General features: G+C 41.4%; 9 protein-coding genes across 9 annotated transcripts; 5 read left to right on the top strand and 4 right to left on the bottom strand. All coding sequences in view use genetic code 12, as the record gives it.

Moving 5' to 3' along the window:
* The first annotated feature begins 585 nt into the window (after positions 1–585).
* Positions 586–1,331, top strand: DPM1 (dolichol-P-mannose synthesis). Its single transcript, XM_001383200.1, has one exon. It carries the CDS (start codon positions 588–590, stop codon positions 1,305–1,307), a length of 720 nt encoding a protein of 239 aa, XP_001383237.1. The 5' UTR covers positions 586–587; the 3' UTR covers positions 1,308–1,331.
* Positions 1,332–1,662: 331 nt separating this feature from the next.
* On the top strand, positions 1,663–3,555 carry UBA2 (Protein with homology to mammalian ubiquitin activating (E1) enzyme; the record flags this gene model as incomplete). The annotated part of the gene is made up of 1 exon (XM_001383199.1): positions 1,663–3,555. One exon carries the CDS (start codon positions 1,663–1,665, stop codon positions 3,511–3,513), a length of 1,851 nt encoding a protein of 616 aa, XP_001383236.2.
* A 310-nt stretch (positions 3,556–3,865) lies between these two features.
* PFY1 (profilin (actin-binding protein)) lies at positions 3,866–4,246 on the top strand (the record flags this gene model as incomplete). Its single annotated transcript, XM_001383198.1, has 1 exon — positions 3,866–4,246. One exon carries the CDS (start codon positions 3,866–3,868, stop codon positions 4,244–4,246), a length of 381 nt encoding a protein of 126 aa, XP_001383235.1.
* Positions 4,247–4,692: 446 nt separating this feature from the next.
* PICST_42277 (hypothetical protein) lies at positions 4,693–5,031 on the bottom strand (the record flags this gene model as incomplete). The annotated part of the gene is made up of 1 exon (XM_001382673.1): positions 4,693–5,031. One exon carries the CDS (start codon positions 5,029–5,031, stop codon positions 4,693–4,695), a length of 339 nt encoding a protein of 112 aa, XP_001382710.2.
* Positions 5,032–5,288: 257 nt separating this feature from the next.
* PICST_87497 (unnamed protein product) lies at positions 5,289–6,177 on the bottom strand. Its single transcript, XM_001382672.1, has one exon. The coding sequence runs from the start codon at positions 6,098–6,100 to the stop codon at positions 5,612–5,614; it is 489 nt and encodes a 162-aa protein (XP_001382709.1). The 5' UTR covers positions 6,101–6,177; the 3' UTR covers positions 5,289–5,611.
* A 1,795-nt stretch (positions 6,178–7,972) lies between these two features.
* Positions 7,973–10,868, bottom strand: CDC48 (Cell division control protein 48). The gene has a single exon (XM_001382671.1). It carries the CDS (start codon positions 10,567–10,569, stop codon positions 8,080–8,082), a length of 2,490 nt encoding a protein of 829 aa, XP_001382708.1. The 5' UTR covers positions 10,570–10,868; the 3' UTR covers positions 7,973–8,079.
* An 807-nt stretch (positions 10,869–11,675) lies between these two features.
* Positions 11,676–12,146, top strand: HNT1 (protein kinase C inhibitor-I, histidine triad nucleotide-binding protein-like protein; the record flags this gene model as incomplete). Its single annotated transcript, XM_001383197.1, has 1 exon — positions 11,676–12,146. The coding sequence occupies one exon, from the start codon at positions 11,676–11,678 to the stop codon at positions 12,144–12,146; it is 471 nt and encodes a 156-aa protein (XP_001383234.1).
* A 133-nt stretch (positions 12,147–12,279) lies between these two features.
* SFT2 (mammalian syntaxin 5-like protein) lies at positions 12,280–12,933 on the bottom strand (the record flags this gene model as incomplete). Its single annotated transcript, XM_001382670.1, has 1 exon — positions 12,280–12,933. The coding sequence occupies one exon, from the start codon at positions 12,931–12,933 to the stop codon at positions 12,280–12,282; it is 654 nt and encodes a 217-aa protein (XP_001382707.2).
* An 866-nt stretch (positions 12,934–13,799) lies between these two features.
* RTG3 (bHLH/Zip transcription factor) lies at positions 13,800–15,431 on the top strand (the record flags this gene model as incomplete). Its single annotated transcript, XM_001383196.1, has 1 exon — positions 13,800–15,431. One exon carries the CDS (start codon positions 13,800–13,802, stop codon positions 15,429–15,431), a length of 1,632 nt encoding a protein of 543 aa, XP_001383233.2.
* Between the last annotated feature and the right edge of the window lie 78 nt (positions 15,432–15,509).

Below are 15,509 nucleotides of genomic sequence, written 5' to 3'. Positions count from 1 at the left end.
TATCTTTTTGTCTTTGTTATACTAGTTGGACCAATTTTGAGTCTCAGTAATGAATAGAGATGGCTATTACAAGTGGGTTCTTTGCTTTCTTTGCGTTCTTTTTGTTTGTTTGTTTGTTTGTTTAATTTATCTTGCTTCATATGGACTCTGAGATATGTTTGCTTATATATCTTGCCCATATTCCTTTGAGAGAACTACTTGCCCTAGCCAAACGTCGCTCAACTACAATTCCGTCCTTGCTTTTATTTATATGGTGTCTTTTTGGTGTGTTTCTGCAGGAGGGTTTCGTTTTAGATTAGTTTGTATTTGTGATACGATTCGAGGAAGGTAATCAAAATCTAAGTTTGGGAAGTAGTGTAGAAGTGGAGTGATGTAATTGTAGTTTTTATGGTTGCAAAAATACTGAAAGTTTCAACCATACAGCTGAAAATATTGAATTGTTCCAGCAAAGTTGGGATTATCTGCAGGAAATACACCCTGTAAATAACGACACGTATATTCAACATTTCATATTCTATTATCGTTTTTCTTCAAGATACAATTCTCTTCCACCACTCTTAGCTTTTATCAGTAGAACCACTTTTGCAATGGGATCAGACAAGTACTCGGTGATATTGCCAACGTATAACGAAAGAAAAAACTTGCCCATCTTGGTGTATTTGTTGGCTGAGACCTTCAAGAAGAACAACATTGAATGGGAAGTAGTCATTGTGGACGACAACTCCCCCGATGGTACACAAGTTGTCGCCAAGCAGCTTATTGACATCTTTGGTGCGGACCACATTCAATTGAGAGCTAGAGCTGGAAAGTTGGGTTTGGGTACAGCTTATGTCCATGGCTTACAGTTTGTCACTGGTAACTATGTCATAATCATGGATGCCGACTTCTCGCACCATCCAGAAGCAATTCCTGAATTCATTGCCAAGCAGAAGAGTGAAAACTTTGACATTGTGACCGGAACAAGATATGCCGGTGATGGAGGTGTTTTTGGTTGGGACTTAAAGAGAAAGTTGGTTTCCAGAGGTGCCAACTTCCTTGCTGCCACAACATTGAGACCAAACGTATCTGACTTGACTGGCTCTTTCAGATTATACAAGAAGGATGCTTTGGCTAAAATAATCGAAGTTACCCAGTCCAAGGGATACGTTTTCCAGATGGAAATGATGGTGAGAGCCAGATCATTGGGATTCAAGATTGGTGAAGTACCAATTTCTTTTGTCGACAGATTATACGGTGAGTCTAAATTGGGAGGCGATGAAATCGTTGGTTATTTGAAGGGTGTTTGGACTTTGTTTACCAGTGTATAGTTGGTAATGTACATTTAGGAATAGAAGATAATAAGAAGTAGAAATTGAATAATGAAAACAGAAAACAACAGGAAATTATAAATTCCACAAATATACGAAATAGATCAACAAGTAGCAACGGATTGTATCTGTAAATAATGTAAATAATTTACAACTGTCTAGATGCTTATAACCCTTTTTATGGCTCTATCAACTATGGAAGTAGTGAATTCTTGAAGTATGCACAGATGTCGCACTATATAATTTCATTTCGCAATCTCGCAATCTCGCCAGTTGACAATTCTGAACTTTCCGAAGCACATTTCATATTTACTCATTCAACATTAAAACAAAAAGACCAGAAGGTCGATCTACGATGGCTAGAGATACTTATTTGAAGAAAGTCTTAGGCGATGAGTGCTTTGGTCGTGTTCAGAGAACTAGGGTGGTTATGGTTGGAGCTGGTGGTATAGGATGTGAACTCTTGAAAGATCTACTTTTGACAGGATATGGAGAGATTCACATTGTCGATCTTGATACCGTGACTCTTTCCAACTTGAACAGACAGTTCTTATTTCGCAAGAAGGATATCGACAAGTCAAAGTCCTTAACTATTGCCAAAGCTGTACAATCGTTCAACTATTTTGGTGCCAAATTAGTTCCTCATCATGGCAATATTATGGATACTAACCAGTTTCCACTCACCTGGTGGTCTCAGTTCAGCTATGTGTACAACGCTTTGGATAACTTAGAAGCCCGAAGATACGTAAACAAAATGTGTTTGTTCCTCAAGAAACCGTTGATGGAAAGTGGCACTACAGGTTTTGAAGGACAGATTCAACCCATTTACCCATACTATAGCGAATGTTTTGACTGTCAAGCCAAAGTCACACCAAAGACTTTTCCAGTGTGTACTATTAGGTCAACACCGTCACTTCCGGTTCATTGTATCACATGGGCAAAAGAATTCCTCTTCCACCAATTGTTTGACGAATCTGAGATATCGAGCATGAATAATGAAGAACAGATTAGGAACGAGACTGATGATGTTCAGGAAAAAGAAAACTTGGCCAAAGAAGCCAACGAGCTTATTGACTTGAGAAACCAGATCAAAGGTTTGGACGGGTCAGCGTTTATAGAGCTGCTTGTGGTCAAGATCTTTCAGGCAGACATCGAAAGGTTATTATTGATTGATACATTATGGAAGTCACGTAGAAAGCCTATACCTCTAAACTTCAATGCTCTTTCTACTGAGTTGCAGCAGCTACTTCATGCAAAAAATAACATCATCAGCACCGATACAAAGGTGTGGTCGGTGTTGGAAAACTTGTTTGTATTATATAAGTCTGGCGTGGCTTTGCAATCCAGATTGAAATCTGGAAAGGAACTGTTCGTATCGTTTGACAAGGATGACGACGATACCCTCAACTTTGTTGTGGCAGCGGCCAACTTAAGGTCTTCAATCTTCGGGATACCTTTGATGTCTAAATTTGATATCAAGGAAATTGCCGGTAATATCATTCCAGCCATTGCTACCACAAATGCCATCATTTCTGGGTTTTCGAGCTTGAACGGTACCAAATTCTTCAAACATGACTATGAACAGACGGGTAGTGTCGACTTCTCCCCGATTGTTAAGGAATCTTCTACGGTTTTCATTAGTATCAAGCCAAACAAGTATATCACAGCTGCATCGTTGGTTTCTCCCAATGAAAGTTGTCCTAGTTCGTCATTACTTTCGCGCGGTATCATGAACTTAACGAATCAAGAGTTGCAAGAAAACACCTTACGGTGGCTTGTAGATGAGTTGGTCAAGAAGTACGGTTACGAAGATGGCGACTTGTCTATCATCGTAGGCAAGTCGCGATTAGTCTACGACGTTGATTTCGACGACAACATCGATAGCTCTTTACTGGAGCTATCAGGATTTGAAGATGGCGACCTTGTATTGATCCAAGATGAAAACGATGAGTTGGAGAATCTCGAGCTTTATATTACAGTTGTTAATGAGCCTACTACCGAAAAATTGCCTAACATACAGTTAAGAGAGAAAAAGGCAATAAAAGAGAAGAATGAGGATGAACAAGGAGATTCCACTATTGAAAACAATACGAATCAGGACGGTACTACAATGGTTATTATTGAAGATGAAGAAGACACAGACTTGGTGATGATAGCAGAGCCGGCACTGAAGAAAAGACGCATAGCTGGTGAAGAATACATGTAAATGAAGCCATAGAAATAGCAAGAAGAATCAAAAAGAAGTTATAGTAGAATTTGTAGATACTAAAAGTCAAAATCCTTAGCATAATAACCTTATCATATTGATTACAGTCAAACTCATCAAATAGTCACTTTCATCGTATGACATGGTCCATATAATCATATGTATTGCCTGATTAGGAAAGGCTATCACGTGACGTATTCAGGCACCACCACCTTTTCGTTTTCGGTGGCAGAGAAAATAAAGCCTAGGGATGATTAAATCTCAATCCCAGAAAGAGACAACACCTGTTCTTCATCGATTCTTGACTGAAGAACTCCCATTCGCTCTTAATTGATCTTATATATCTCGAAGAATGTCCTGGCAAGCATACACTGACAACTTGGTTGCCACTGGCAAGATCGACAAGGCTGCCTTATACTCCAAAGCTGGAGACTCGTTGTGGGCTCAATCGTCTGGATTCCAATTGCAAGCCAACGAAATCTCAGAGATCGCCAAGGGTTTCGACGACCCCTCGGGATTACAATCCCACGGCTTGCACGTCCTCAACCAGAAGTACTTTTTGTTGAGAGCTGACGAAAGATCCATCTATGGTAAGCACGAAGCCGAGGGTGTCGTTGCTGTCAGATCCAAGCAGGCCATCTTAATTGCTCACTATCCATCGGGAGTTCAAGCCGGAGAAGCCACCACTGTCGTGGAGAAGCTTGCTGACTACTTGATCAGTGTTGGTTATTAGAAAACAGCCGAACTGTTTTCTCTACTCAGGGCCAGTTTAGCTAGCTAATTTATAATTTAAACTTATATATACCTTAAACACAACGTTAATGTTTTAGGCTTGTATTTACAAGGCAGAAAGGTATCAGTTAAAATGTAGCGGATACAAGGGACTGTAGAAGGTAGTTTTGCAAGATTTCATAGTTTTTGACTTCATGATTTCTCGATCTCTACGAGTTCAATTGTTGAAGAGGCAATATTGTGGCATGAAGTTAGCTATCGTCTATTTCATAACAATCCTAGAGTACAAGACTATTCGCCTACTTGTAGACAATATCTATATTTATTCGGGACATCTACCTACATCACATCCAAATAGCAATCTATATCTGTACTACATCGTTGTGGCTCACTACTTTCTTAGATTTTGACACCAAATTTTATACCGTTCGATATTCAATGTTTCTCCTAGACGTTGTAGAACGAGTCGGGAACACCGTCCAACTTCTTTGGCAAACGTACAGCTAAGCCAACTGGGTGGATAATAGCATTGTCAAGATCCCAGATTCCTTCTTTGTAGTAGACATCAGTCTTCAAGAAATCAATTACTTCTTGTTTAGAGTTGGCAGCAACTTGCAACGTACTACCAGCGAATTTAGTCTTAGCCTCGTCGTGGTAGATGGCTCCTCCCAAGGTAAGAACACCAGAATTGACTGCCAGGACAATGCCAGCAAGATGTTGAGATCTAACTTTTAATCTGTCGACATTTGGCTTGTCAAAAACAACAACGTTGTACTCAGTGGACATGGCGCGATGAGAAGTGGAGAATTGGATTCTTAATGGAACAGGTGCTGTTCTAAATAGTCTGAGACTCCTAGAAAACATGTATTTCCGATAATGATGAATTTCCATTCTCCACATTTTCTCTTCCTTATACCGGCCGCTTATGTGAGATCATGTGATCTATTTTTCACAGCCCTACAAAGCTCTACGTTTTCTGTTCTATACTGTGGTTCTAATATGTTTATTGGTAGGATAATAATGAAATAGTAATAGTAATAATGATATACTGTTGACAAAAAGAAGTTGAAGATGACGTATAAGACAAATGAAAAATATGCTCGTCTTCCAGTTGTCGGTTAATGCAATGAAATGGGTAGAAGACGTAGTCTTCTGCTCTTATGTTAGACACAAAGAATCTCACTAAACGGTAGACATAACATGATGGTAGAAAAATAGTCTACTGTAGAGGAAGAACCTTTAAATTGTCTAACCAGCTCCCAGGCTGGACTGAGGATGGACTGACCTAAGTGCAATGGTTGACCAGAGCAACCACCAGCACTAAAAGCTTGACTAAATTAATAAATCCTTAAGCTCTACGACTAACCTACGAGCTGGAAGTGTCGATAGGAGCGTACACTCTGATTCTTTCTTTTCTTGGACCCAATTTATCAGTCTTTATACCAGCACCATATTCGTTGAGAAATGGAGAATGTGCTGGAATCAAATTGGTTGGCACAGGCTGTGGATCGGCGATTCTTCTGTATTGTCTCTGGCCAATACCACCCTTGTCTCTGATGAACTCCTTGACAAAAGAAGTCTTGTATCTCTTCAAGTAGTTTTCGTTTCTCAAAGTCTCACGTTCTCCATTAGCCTGCTGGTTGTATAATTGAGTGGAAACTAATGGTTTGTCTGTCTTCTCGTGGTTTTTGTAAACAAGGAAGGCACCGGCCACAGCAGCGATACCAAAGACTTTGGTGACATTGACTTCGAAAGTCTTGGGAGTAGACGAATGTGTATCATGGTGGTGTGAAGAGTTGAATCTCTTGAATGTGTTTGCTATCGAGCGCGAAGTAGGTCTAGCTTTATGGAACATGATGGCTCTTGTCTGGTGTCTGGTCTAGTGTATAAAACAAAATAAAAACTGCCAGATGGTAAAAAGTTGAGTTCTGTTCACGTTTGGTAGTTCTCGTTATTATTTGGATTTCCGTTCTTTGTATTGTATGAGGTGTGCACTGAGCTCGAAAAATTTTAGCCAATGAAACAATTGAGATTTGAGAAGTTTGAGATTGTCACGTGAGAGTTGAGTGCAGGAACAGAATTGTCATCTCATTTCTGATTTGCACCCATAGCATGGGGAAGTAGTACAAAGGCATAAGTTCTAACCTGATATCAAATTGATTACCAGAAGTATCACTTCAACTGGAACACAGAAGATGTGGTCTATTTTCCAGCCAAATAAACGCAGTTCATAGCAAGATTTCGTTCACTGTTAAGTTGTGTTGGCACAGTAGTCCTACACTTAAAGCGCAACACCTAGACTTCACACTTTTCTAGTTGCAAAAACGATTTGACTTGTCAAACAATATGGTTGTCGTTGAAGAAAAGTCATACTAGAGTTGAAATTGTAAAGCTCAAGTTTAGGTAAGTAATGTTCATTTATGACCCTCTAATTACCCTTTTGTATCAATTTGTTATGATTCAGGTGGAATATTATGGATAGCACTACATGTATACAATTAACAAGGGATGTAGAAACACACTACGTCGCACAAGTTGATCTTGAAGTTACCATTGTGTATATCAATCAACTCTCATCAGTTAAAACTATCTACTACAGGTGTCCTGAATTTTGGCCGGAAAGTGGCATACGAAAGTAATCTGAAGTGTTCAGAACCTGACTTCCATTTTGACTCTACAAGTAGTATCTACTGCTATTTAAGCGTATAATAATATTTTACATGTAGTTTATTTATACTATTCAAATTTTAGCAAACGAAACTATCATCCTGAACTTATGAACGCAGTTACATCAAGGAGTATTTTAAAGCCGTGTGAAGATAGGCTGTGATGCATTTGGTGCTAGGGCACCTAAAGGTATTTCTAAATGATGATTCTCGACGAACTGAAGGTAATGGGTAAAATGCAAAGAGTGTGAATGTAGTGAGATGTAGTGGGAATGTGGTTGAATGTAACAAGAGGTGGGTCAGTCTTAAACCGGTTAATATAATCCTACCGTTTCGATGCTGGGCTCAGCTCGTCACTGAAGTGGGTCCTGATCCAGGATGATCTGTACACATTGTGGTTGTACTGAGATTTCAATGATGCTGCCGAGGTCGATGCGTGCCTGGCTCCAGGTGCCTTGACAATCTTTTTGGTGCCTGTCTGAGAGAATCTCGTGACAATGAAATCACTGGCAATAAGGAAAACCGGAGCAAGTATGAATAAACTAGCGTTGCTGGGCAGTCTAATCATTTTTGAGGAGGAATAGAAGGAATATGCTGAATAGGTATCTGGTAAAGTAACAGGCAAATGCAAAGGTATATGAGTTGTTATTTTCGAATCTGAAATCGATACTTTTGCTATCGAAATTTGCGGGATATAAATGAGTATTGGATCAAGTCCAGAATGCAAAATGACAGTCTTTGAATTTCAAAGAAACAAAAACCATGAAATGTCAAATAGACAGCTGTACTAGCCAAAGCTTTAAAAGTAGCTTCACAAATAGAACCACTCCTTTCTGAAGTGTAATTCAAAGTTACCAGTTTTCTTTTATTTTGAGCTGAGCAGGTTTTTATATACTTAAATTAGGTCCTGCAAATAAGACGATTTGTCCCCATTGTTACAATTCCGACACCGCCCTTATACTCCCTGACGTACAGGTTGCAAAAAGAATCGTCCTATTACTAAAGGCCCAACACATAGAAAAAGGCAACTACTTCTAGACTTCTACTCCTTACAACTTTTTCAACTATTGCTTATGTAATAAAAGATATAATAGAGTGTAACTAGAAGAAATAACAACTTGCTTGCGCATCGCAGAACTGAATATTAGTATTACTTTTAGAGGCACAATTAACTGTACAAATCATCTTCTTCTTCAACGCTACCAAAAGCAGCACCAGAGTTACCAGATCCTTCGTTACCAGCAGCTGCACCATCGTTTTCAGTGAATCTGAAGTTGGTGAATTGACCTCTTGATGCTTGCAACTGTTGGGCATACGATTCGTAACGACGTAACTCAGCTTCGGAAACAGAGCGTTTGGCGGTCTTCATAGCTTCTTCAACATGTGCTCTAGTGATAAATGGAACAGGATCCTCTTCCTCTTCTTCTTCTACTGCGGTCTTGGTCATGTCGACATCTTCTTCAGTCTTAACCTTCTCCTTTTCGGCCTTGGCTCTGTCGATTCTAATTTGGGCTTCAATAGAGTCCTTAATAGCAAACTTTGCTGATCTTTGTACAATGTATGACAAATCAGCACCAGAGAACCCATTTGTGATCTTGGCTATTTCAGCCAAATCCAAGTTGGGCTCCAATGGAGTGTTTCTTAACTGAGCTTGCAAGATCGACAATCTGGCTGGTTCATCTGGCAATGGAACGTAGATCAATTGATCCAATCTACCCGGTCTCAACAAGGCAGGGTCAATTTGATCGGGTCTGTTGGTGGCACCGATAACGAAGACGTTCTTTTTGGCGTTCATACCATCCATTTCAGTCAACAACTGGTTGACGACACGGTCGGAAGCACCGCCAGCATCACCTTGAGAAGCACCTCTAGCCTTGGCAATCGAATCTAATTCATCCAAGAAAACAACGGTTGGAGCAGCAGCTCTGGCCTTGTCGAAAATATCACGGATATTGGATTCAGACTCACCGTACCACATACTCAACAATTCTGGACCCTTCACCGAAATGAAGTTGGCAGAAACTTCTGTTGCTACAGCCTTTGCCAAAAGGGTCTTACCAGTACCTGGAGGACCAAAGAATAAGACACCCTTGGTTGGAGCCAAACCAAACTTCTGGTATTGGTCAGGATGCAAGACAGGATATTCCACGGTTTCTTTCAATTCGTTCTTGATGGCGTCTAAACCACCAATGTCGTCCCAGGTGACATTGACGTTTTCAACCACAGTTTCACGCAATGCAGATGGGTTGGAGTTACCGAGAGCGAATCTGAAGTTATCCATGGTGACACCCAAAGAGTTCAAGACTTCGGCATCAATAGTTTCTTCTTCCAAGTCTATAAGGTCCATCTTTTCACGGATCTGTTGCATGGCAGCTTCGGAACATAACGAGGCAACATCAGCTCCGACAAACCCGTGAGTTTCCGAGGCGATTGCTTCCAAATCAACATCGTCGGCCAACTTCATGTTCTTGGTGTGGATTCTTAAGATTTCCAAACGTCCTTCAGCATCAGGTACACCGATGTCAACTTCTCTGTCGAATCTACCAAATCTTCTTAAGGCTGGATCAATGGAGTTGGGTCTGTTGGTTGCGGCAATCACAACGACGTTGGATCTGGCCTTCATACCGTCCATAAGAGTCAACAATTGGGAAACGACTCTTCTTTCGACTTCACCATTGGTTTTGTCTCTCTTTGGAGCAATCGAGTCAATTTCGTCGATGAAGATGATGGAGGGGGAGTTCTTTTCCGCTTCTTCAAACGCCTTTCTTAAGTTCGATTCCGATTCACCGGCCATCTTGGACATGATTTCTGGACCATTGATCAAGAAGAAAAAGGCACCAGTCTCGTTAGCAACAGCACGAGCCATGATGGTTTTACCAGTACCAGGAGGGCCGTACATCAAAATCCCCTTAGGAGGTTTGATACCAATGGACTTGAACAATTGAGGGTGTCTCAAAGGTAATTCCACCAATTCTCTGATCTGCGCCATTTGCTTCTTACAGCCACCAATGTCGTCGTAACCTACATCGTTCAAGTTGTTTTCTTCGTCTTCACGGTTAATTGGATCACCCTCACAGTGAATGATGGTGTCTTGGGCTACAATGGCAATCTCTTCTGGGTCAACCTCTACAACCTTGAACTCGACCTGTCTCATACCACCTCTGACGGTGAACAAGTCGCCCTTTCTTACGGGTCTATAAGCTTCCACGAAGTAGGGCTTCAAGTAAAGATCGAATAACGATCCAGTGATGCCCTCAACAGTGTCGGCGATAGGCAACACAGAGATCCTGTTGGCATACTTGATGTCGGGACAAGGATGGATGGTGACAATGTCGCCCAACCTGACACGTAAGTTGTTACGCACACAACGGTTGATACGGGCAACTCCATCATCCATATCATCGTCAGCCAATACGATCAACACGGTATCCTTTCTCTTCTTTCCTTTGACTAACACGGTGTCACCACGGAACAACTGCAACAATTCCATTGTGTTGGACGACATCGTGATGACCGAGTTGTCATCGTTAGTGGCATCGTCAACAACCAAGGCGTTGTCCTTCTTCTTCCTTCTCAAGATGGCGGTGGCGGTCTTGTCGTCGACGGCATGTGCACCGGAGGCATCAAAGTGGGGTTTCTTCTCTTCTTCTCCAGTCATGGTTGTACAAATAGATAATGTATAGAATAAGAGTACCAATTAGTGGAATTGATAGGTTGAAAAACGTAGATGATTAGTTTGATTAGTTGACTAGTTCAATTAGTGACAATTACTAATAACGACCTACTGTTGTAAAGTTGGAGGCACTATTCGCAATGATTGCTCGACTGATACTGTCAGATCTGGAGAGAGCGAAAGTAGGCAAACTAAACAAGGTAGACAATTACGGGATTATGACAAACGAGTACGCTTGTTGAGAGATGTAATTGCGAAAGACTCTAGAGTTGTCCTGGGTAAAATGGGTTGTTTCAGAAACAGAGGAATAGTGACAAATTGCACAATTGGGAACAGAAACGTATTTATATAGTGTCGGTGGAATATCGTGGAATCTTGGACGCATGCAGGAGGCTCCTTGCCACCCAAATCTGTTGCGTGCTATGCAGGCTAGGTGTTAAGCAGTGGCTGCGAATGTTGGAAGATATGGATATAGCTGTTGAGTGAAAGTTGAGAATTAGTACTTCGGCTGTCATGGCTAGTATTAAGGAGTCTTGTCATCTATTATGTAGGTTTGTGTAGTTTTTTGAAACTTTACACTGTTTTCGAGCTTGCTGAAAGTGTCTATATTCGTGTATTTCTTATCTTTCGAGCGTAATTCATGTTATGGCAAATTAATTGTAAATTAAGTCCAAAAATGCTACTATTGCCTATTTCCAAATTTTTGTCAATAATTGAAAATTGAGTCGAAATAGGAATCATATAGTTCTAAGAACTTCTAATTCATATTTAGTGTTCGTTTGAGTCCTGGATGGGTCTACATCACGTGAGCTCTGCTATACTACTGACAAATTAGTATGGCAAAAATTCCAACATATTCAACACTAGATACTACTGTTAGTATATATATTCTTGAGATGTAACGATAACTTGCCAATTTCAAGTTGTTAAGCTCCTATTATCCCCAAAGGAGTCCACTTCTGTTAGTATCAACTCCCACCTGTATGATCGAAACCAGCCTGCACATTGCCGGACCAATATAACTTGCAAGATTTCCCCATTCTCAGTAACCATTACAGTGTCTCTTCTTCCATTGCTACACATTTCCCAAAATGGCTTCTGTTGCATCCAATGCTTCCTGTATCTTCTGCAAGATCATCAAGGGCGAGATACCTTCGTTCAAGTTGATCGAAACGGCCAAGTCATACTCCTTTTTGGATATCCAGCCTACTGCTGATGCCCATGTATTGGTGATTCCCAAGTACCACGGAGCCAAGTTGCACAACATCCCAGACGACTACTTAGCAGACATTTTACCGGTAGTCAAGAAGTTGACCAAGGTGTTGCACTTGGACGAAAACAACACTCCAGACGGTGAAGGTTACAATGTGTTGCAGAATAACGGTAGAATTGCACACCAGATGGTAGACCATGTCCATTTCCACTTGATTCCCAAGAGAGATGCTGCAACTGGTTTGGAGGTCGGGTGGCCAATGCAAGAAACTGACTTTGACAAGTTGGGCGCCTTGCATACCAAGCTTCAGGACGAATTGAAGAAGCTCGACGAAAGTGAAAAGTTGTAGACAACTCAACACTGACAACTAAGTTATAACAAGTGTGCGTTTTTAAGTGGTTATAACTTCTGCAGCTTTTAGTTACTTAAGTATGTTAAAATCTATGAACTATTATGATGCTATATTCGTAAACATATTTACATTACAAGATGACCCCCCCAACGAGCCCACCTAAGTAGCCAACAAAGTAGCTTGTGAACCACGTCAAGGTCGTGGATCCAAACGGGAAGTAACTTATGGTGTAGTAGATAATAGCCAAAGTCTCTATGAGACTGGCCAAAATTGTCATGAGACTACTTCTTACGATTACAGCCGAATACAATGTGAGTAACACTGAGCCGAAGAAAATGCCAGTAAACAACACTCGATCCCTGGACAAAAGATGTCGAGTATAACTATATGGCCCTTGCAAAACACCAAACGACACCACAAAGAGCACCGAGCCCATGGTCCAGAGCAAGCCGAATTTACGTGGTCGCAATGCCAATACTGGGAACATAAAGAAGCAAAGCACAAAACATAAGACTGATGCAGCCAAGCAGCACGAAAACCCGACAAGCTTTTCGAAACGTGTCAAAGTGAACCAAGCTGGTTCTTGTGATTGAGTGTTGGCATTATTTGCATCTTGTGCCGAAAGCGGAAGCTGGTTGTAGAGGTTGGTGGCACCCAGTCTTACATAATCCGTCCAGTCAGATAGTACGGGCCGGGATCCCAGTGTGGCAGCTCCTGCTCCGGCAGCAGGACGACTGTTCCAGTTGTTGAACAGTTGCCGAAAGACGTTTTCAGACTCAGACATAAAGGTGGAAAGTGCTCGTGATATTAAGACTCTGTGGCAGTTTTACCTGACTTTATTTTGATATAGATGTTGCTGGTACTGCAGGCAACACGAGTCCATCTGGAGACTTTAGCTATGGAAGACTAGGCTTCGACAAAGACACAGAAACGGCACAGATATGCATTCAAGGTTAAAATGTAGGTGGATAAGGACCTGAGAACGGCCGTCCAATATATAATGCTTTATTAATTGCTTTGAGCAAATGTTTGTAGAATTGCACGTAAATGACAATATTTTCTTGTTCCATATCTCCAATGGAGCTACGTTGCTCTCTCTATTCAGACTAGTTCTAATAACATTAATTAACTAGTATGGTAGTCCTATTTTCCCCATAACGTTTTCTGCTATCACGTTCTCTTATTTTCACTTTACGAAACTTCTGAATACAATACTTATTCTCTGTATCTGGGATCCACAGAGCATGTGCTTTCTTAATTACATCATTGTCACATGATACAAGGCACATGCTCTAAAGACTCTCTGAGGCAAAGATAGATAAGAGAGACACACGACGCAGATGGCCCAGACATATCAAGATTATGGTCTTACAGTGGCAATCACCTACAAGGACACACCTATCCCCTACGTTTCTCATCTCATCACAACTCCACCACTATTCTACTTCGGCTCGTCGCTTGACCAGCCATTGACACCGGGTAACCCCTCCCTCCGCAAGTAGCCTGCACATACGACATACTCTCCCACAACAGAAGTTACAAGCCAAATTCGTTTTTTTTAAGCATTCCACTGTTATTCATAGAATTGGTTGCATATAACAACGTCGACTTTTGGCTTCCATCCATCATCTACTACAAATCTTATAAACGATGGAAGAATTCTTGAGGGACAGTCCCTCGGACTATAACTCCAACAACCCCAGCAACACCACTACCACTCCCAACTTCAACTATAATACGAACTATTCGAATCCAACTAATGCCAACTCTAATGCCAACAACGCTAATTCCAATAACTCTAATTACAATGCAAATGCCAATGCCAACCACAACATCAGCCAGTCAAACAGTGCCATCAACTTCAGCAGCATTCCTTTGAATTTAGATAATGTCAACAGCAGTGGCGATGCGCTTGTTTCCAACTCGCTGGGCTTCCCTGTAGGTCCGGGAAGCGACTTCTTGAGCACTACGACTTCGTACTATAGCAACAATTCATTTGCAGGAGGCAACAACAACACGAACAATAATAGCAACAATATAAATATCAATAGCGGATTTCTCAACGACCCTTCGCAACTCGGCAGTGGTTCTAATTCTCTTACAAATGAACCGTTCCTTGACGACATTGCTGGGATGCTTCCTACAGCTTCGTTTCAGCCACAGCTGCAGCTTCCCATTCAGCAGAATCAGCAGAACCAACAGAACTACCAGCCGCAATTCATCAACCCAGTGAACACATCTACCAATTTAGACGAGCTCATATCACCACAGAACAATTCGAATTTCCTTGCCACAGACGCCTTTGCCAACTCGCAGTACTTTTCTCCTCCTAACCGGAACGGTTTCAACTCGCTAGATGCAATTCCAGAAAACGCGTTCCAGAACCAAATCGGTAGTACTGCTCTCAGTCCTAATTCTCGACAGGGAAGTATAGCCGTGCCTGCTCCAGACTTCCAATCAGGTTCGTATCTATCGCCTCAAGGTAACCCTCCATACTTGTCGCCCAACTACGACTTTGATACCTTGAGATCGCCTCCTTTGAACTCGTCCTATTTAGGCTCTCCTCCACAAACGACGAGACTACCTTCCAATGCCAATGCCTTTAGCACAAGTATCCCCATCAACGCAACAGTTAGGGCCGATACGTTATCTCCTACACCTTCATCAGCTTTGAGCACGTCTGTTCCTAGCGGCGGTGTGAACCATCTTTCAAGGGACGTCTCTACCAAACAATTGTCAAAAGAGGAGAAGATGAAGAGAAGAAGGGAGTTCCACAATGCAGTGGAAAGAAGAAGACGTGACTTGATCAAAGAAAAGATAAAGGAATTGGGCTTGATTGTTCCCCCATCATTATTGAATCCACCGTTATCGGCGGTCCAGACATTGCAGAGGAACCCTTCCATGAACTCAAACGAAATAAACGACTTATTGAGCACCATTAAAGTGAAGGAAACAAAGCCTAACAAGAGCACCATTCTTAATAAGTCGGTGGATTACATAAAGCACTTGAATTATGTCTTGAGCCAGCAAGAAATAGAACGTGCTCGTTTAGAAGAGCGTATCAGCAATTTGGAAAACGAAGACTCAAACCTTGGTGACAACTACCAAACCAGTAGTGATCCTACAGGACAGGCTTCGGTACCGTATATTGATCAATTGGGAACGGTGAATACTGGTACCGCTGGCAGTGATGCGTTCAACCCTGACGACTTCTTTACGGATATCTTGGGATCGTCGAATGTGAATTCCAATGATAATGATTACTTATGGTCTGGAAATTGATAGAAACAATCTTCTCTGGTGGATCCCATACTCTCTAATGTACCTTTAATGTTTTATTTCATGTTGGATTTTATATGA

This window comes from Scheffersomyces stipitis, chromosome 2 (genome assembly GCF_000209165.1).
Source record: "Scheffersomyces stipitis CBS 6054 chromosome 2, complete sequence".
Taxonomy (NCBI): domain Eukaryota; kingdom Fungi; phylum Ascomycota; class Pichiomycetes; order Serinales; family Debaryomycetaceae; genus Scheffersomyces; species Scheffersomyces stipitis.
The sequence above is the reverse complement of the archived record's forward strand: the minus strand, read 5'-3'. Positions and strand labels throughout refer to the sequence as shown.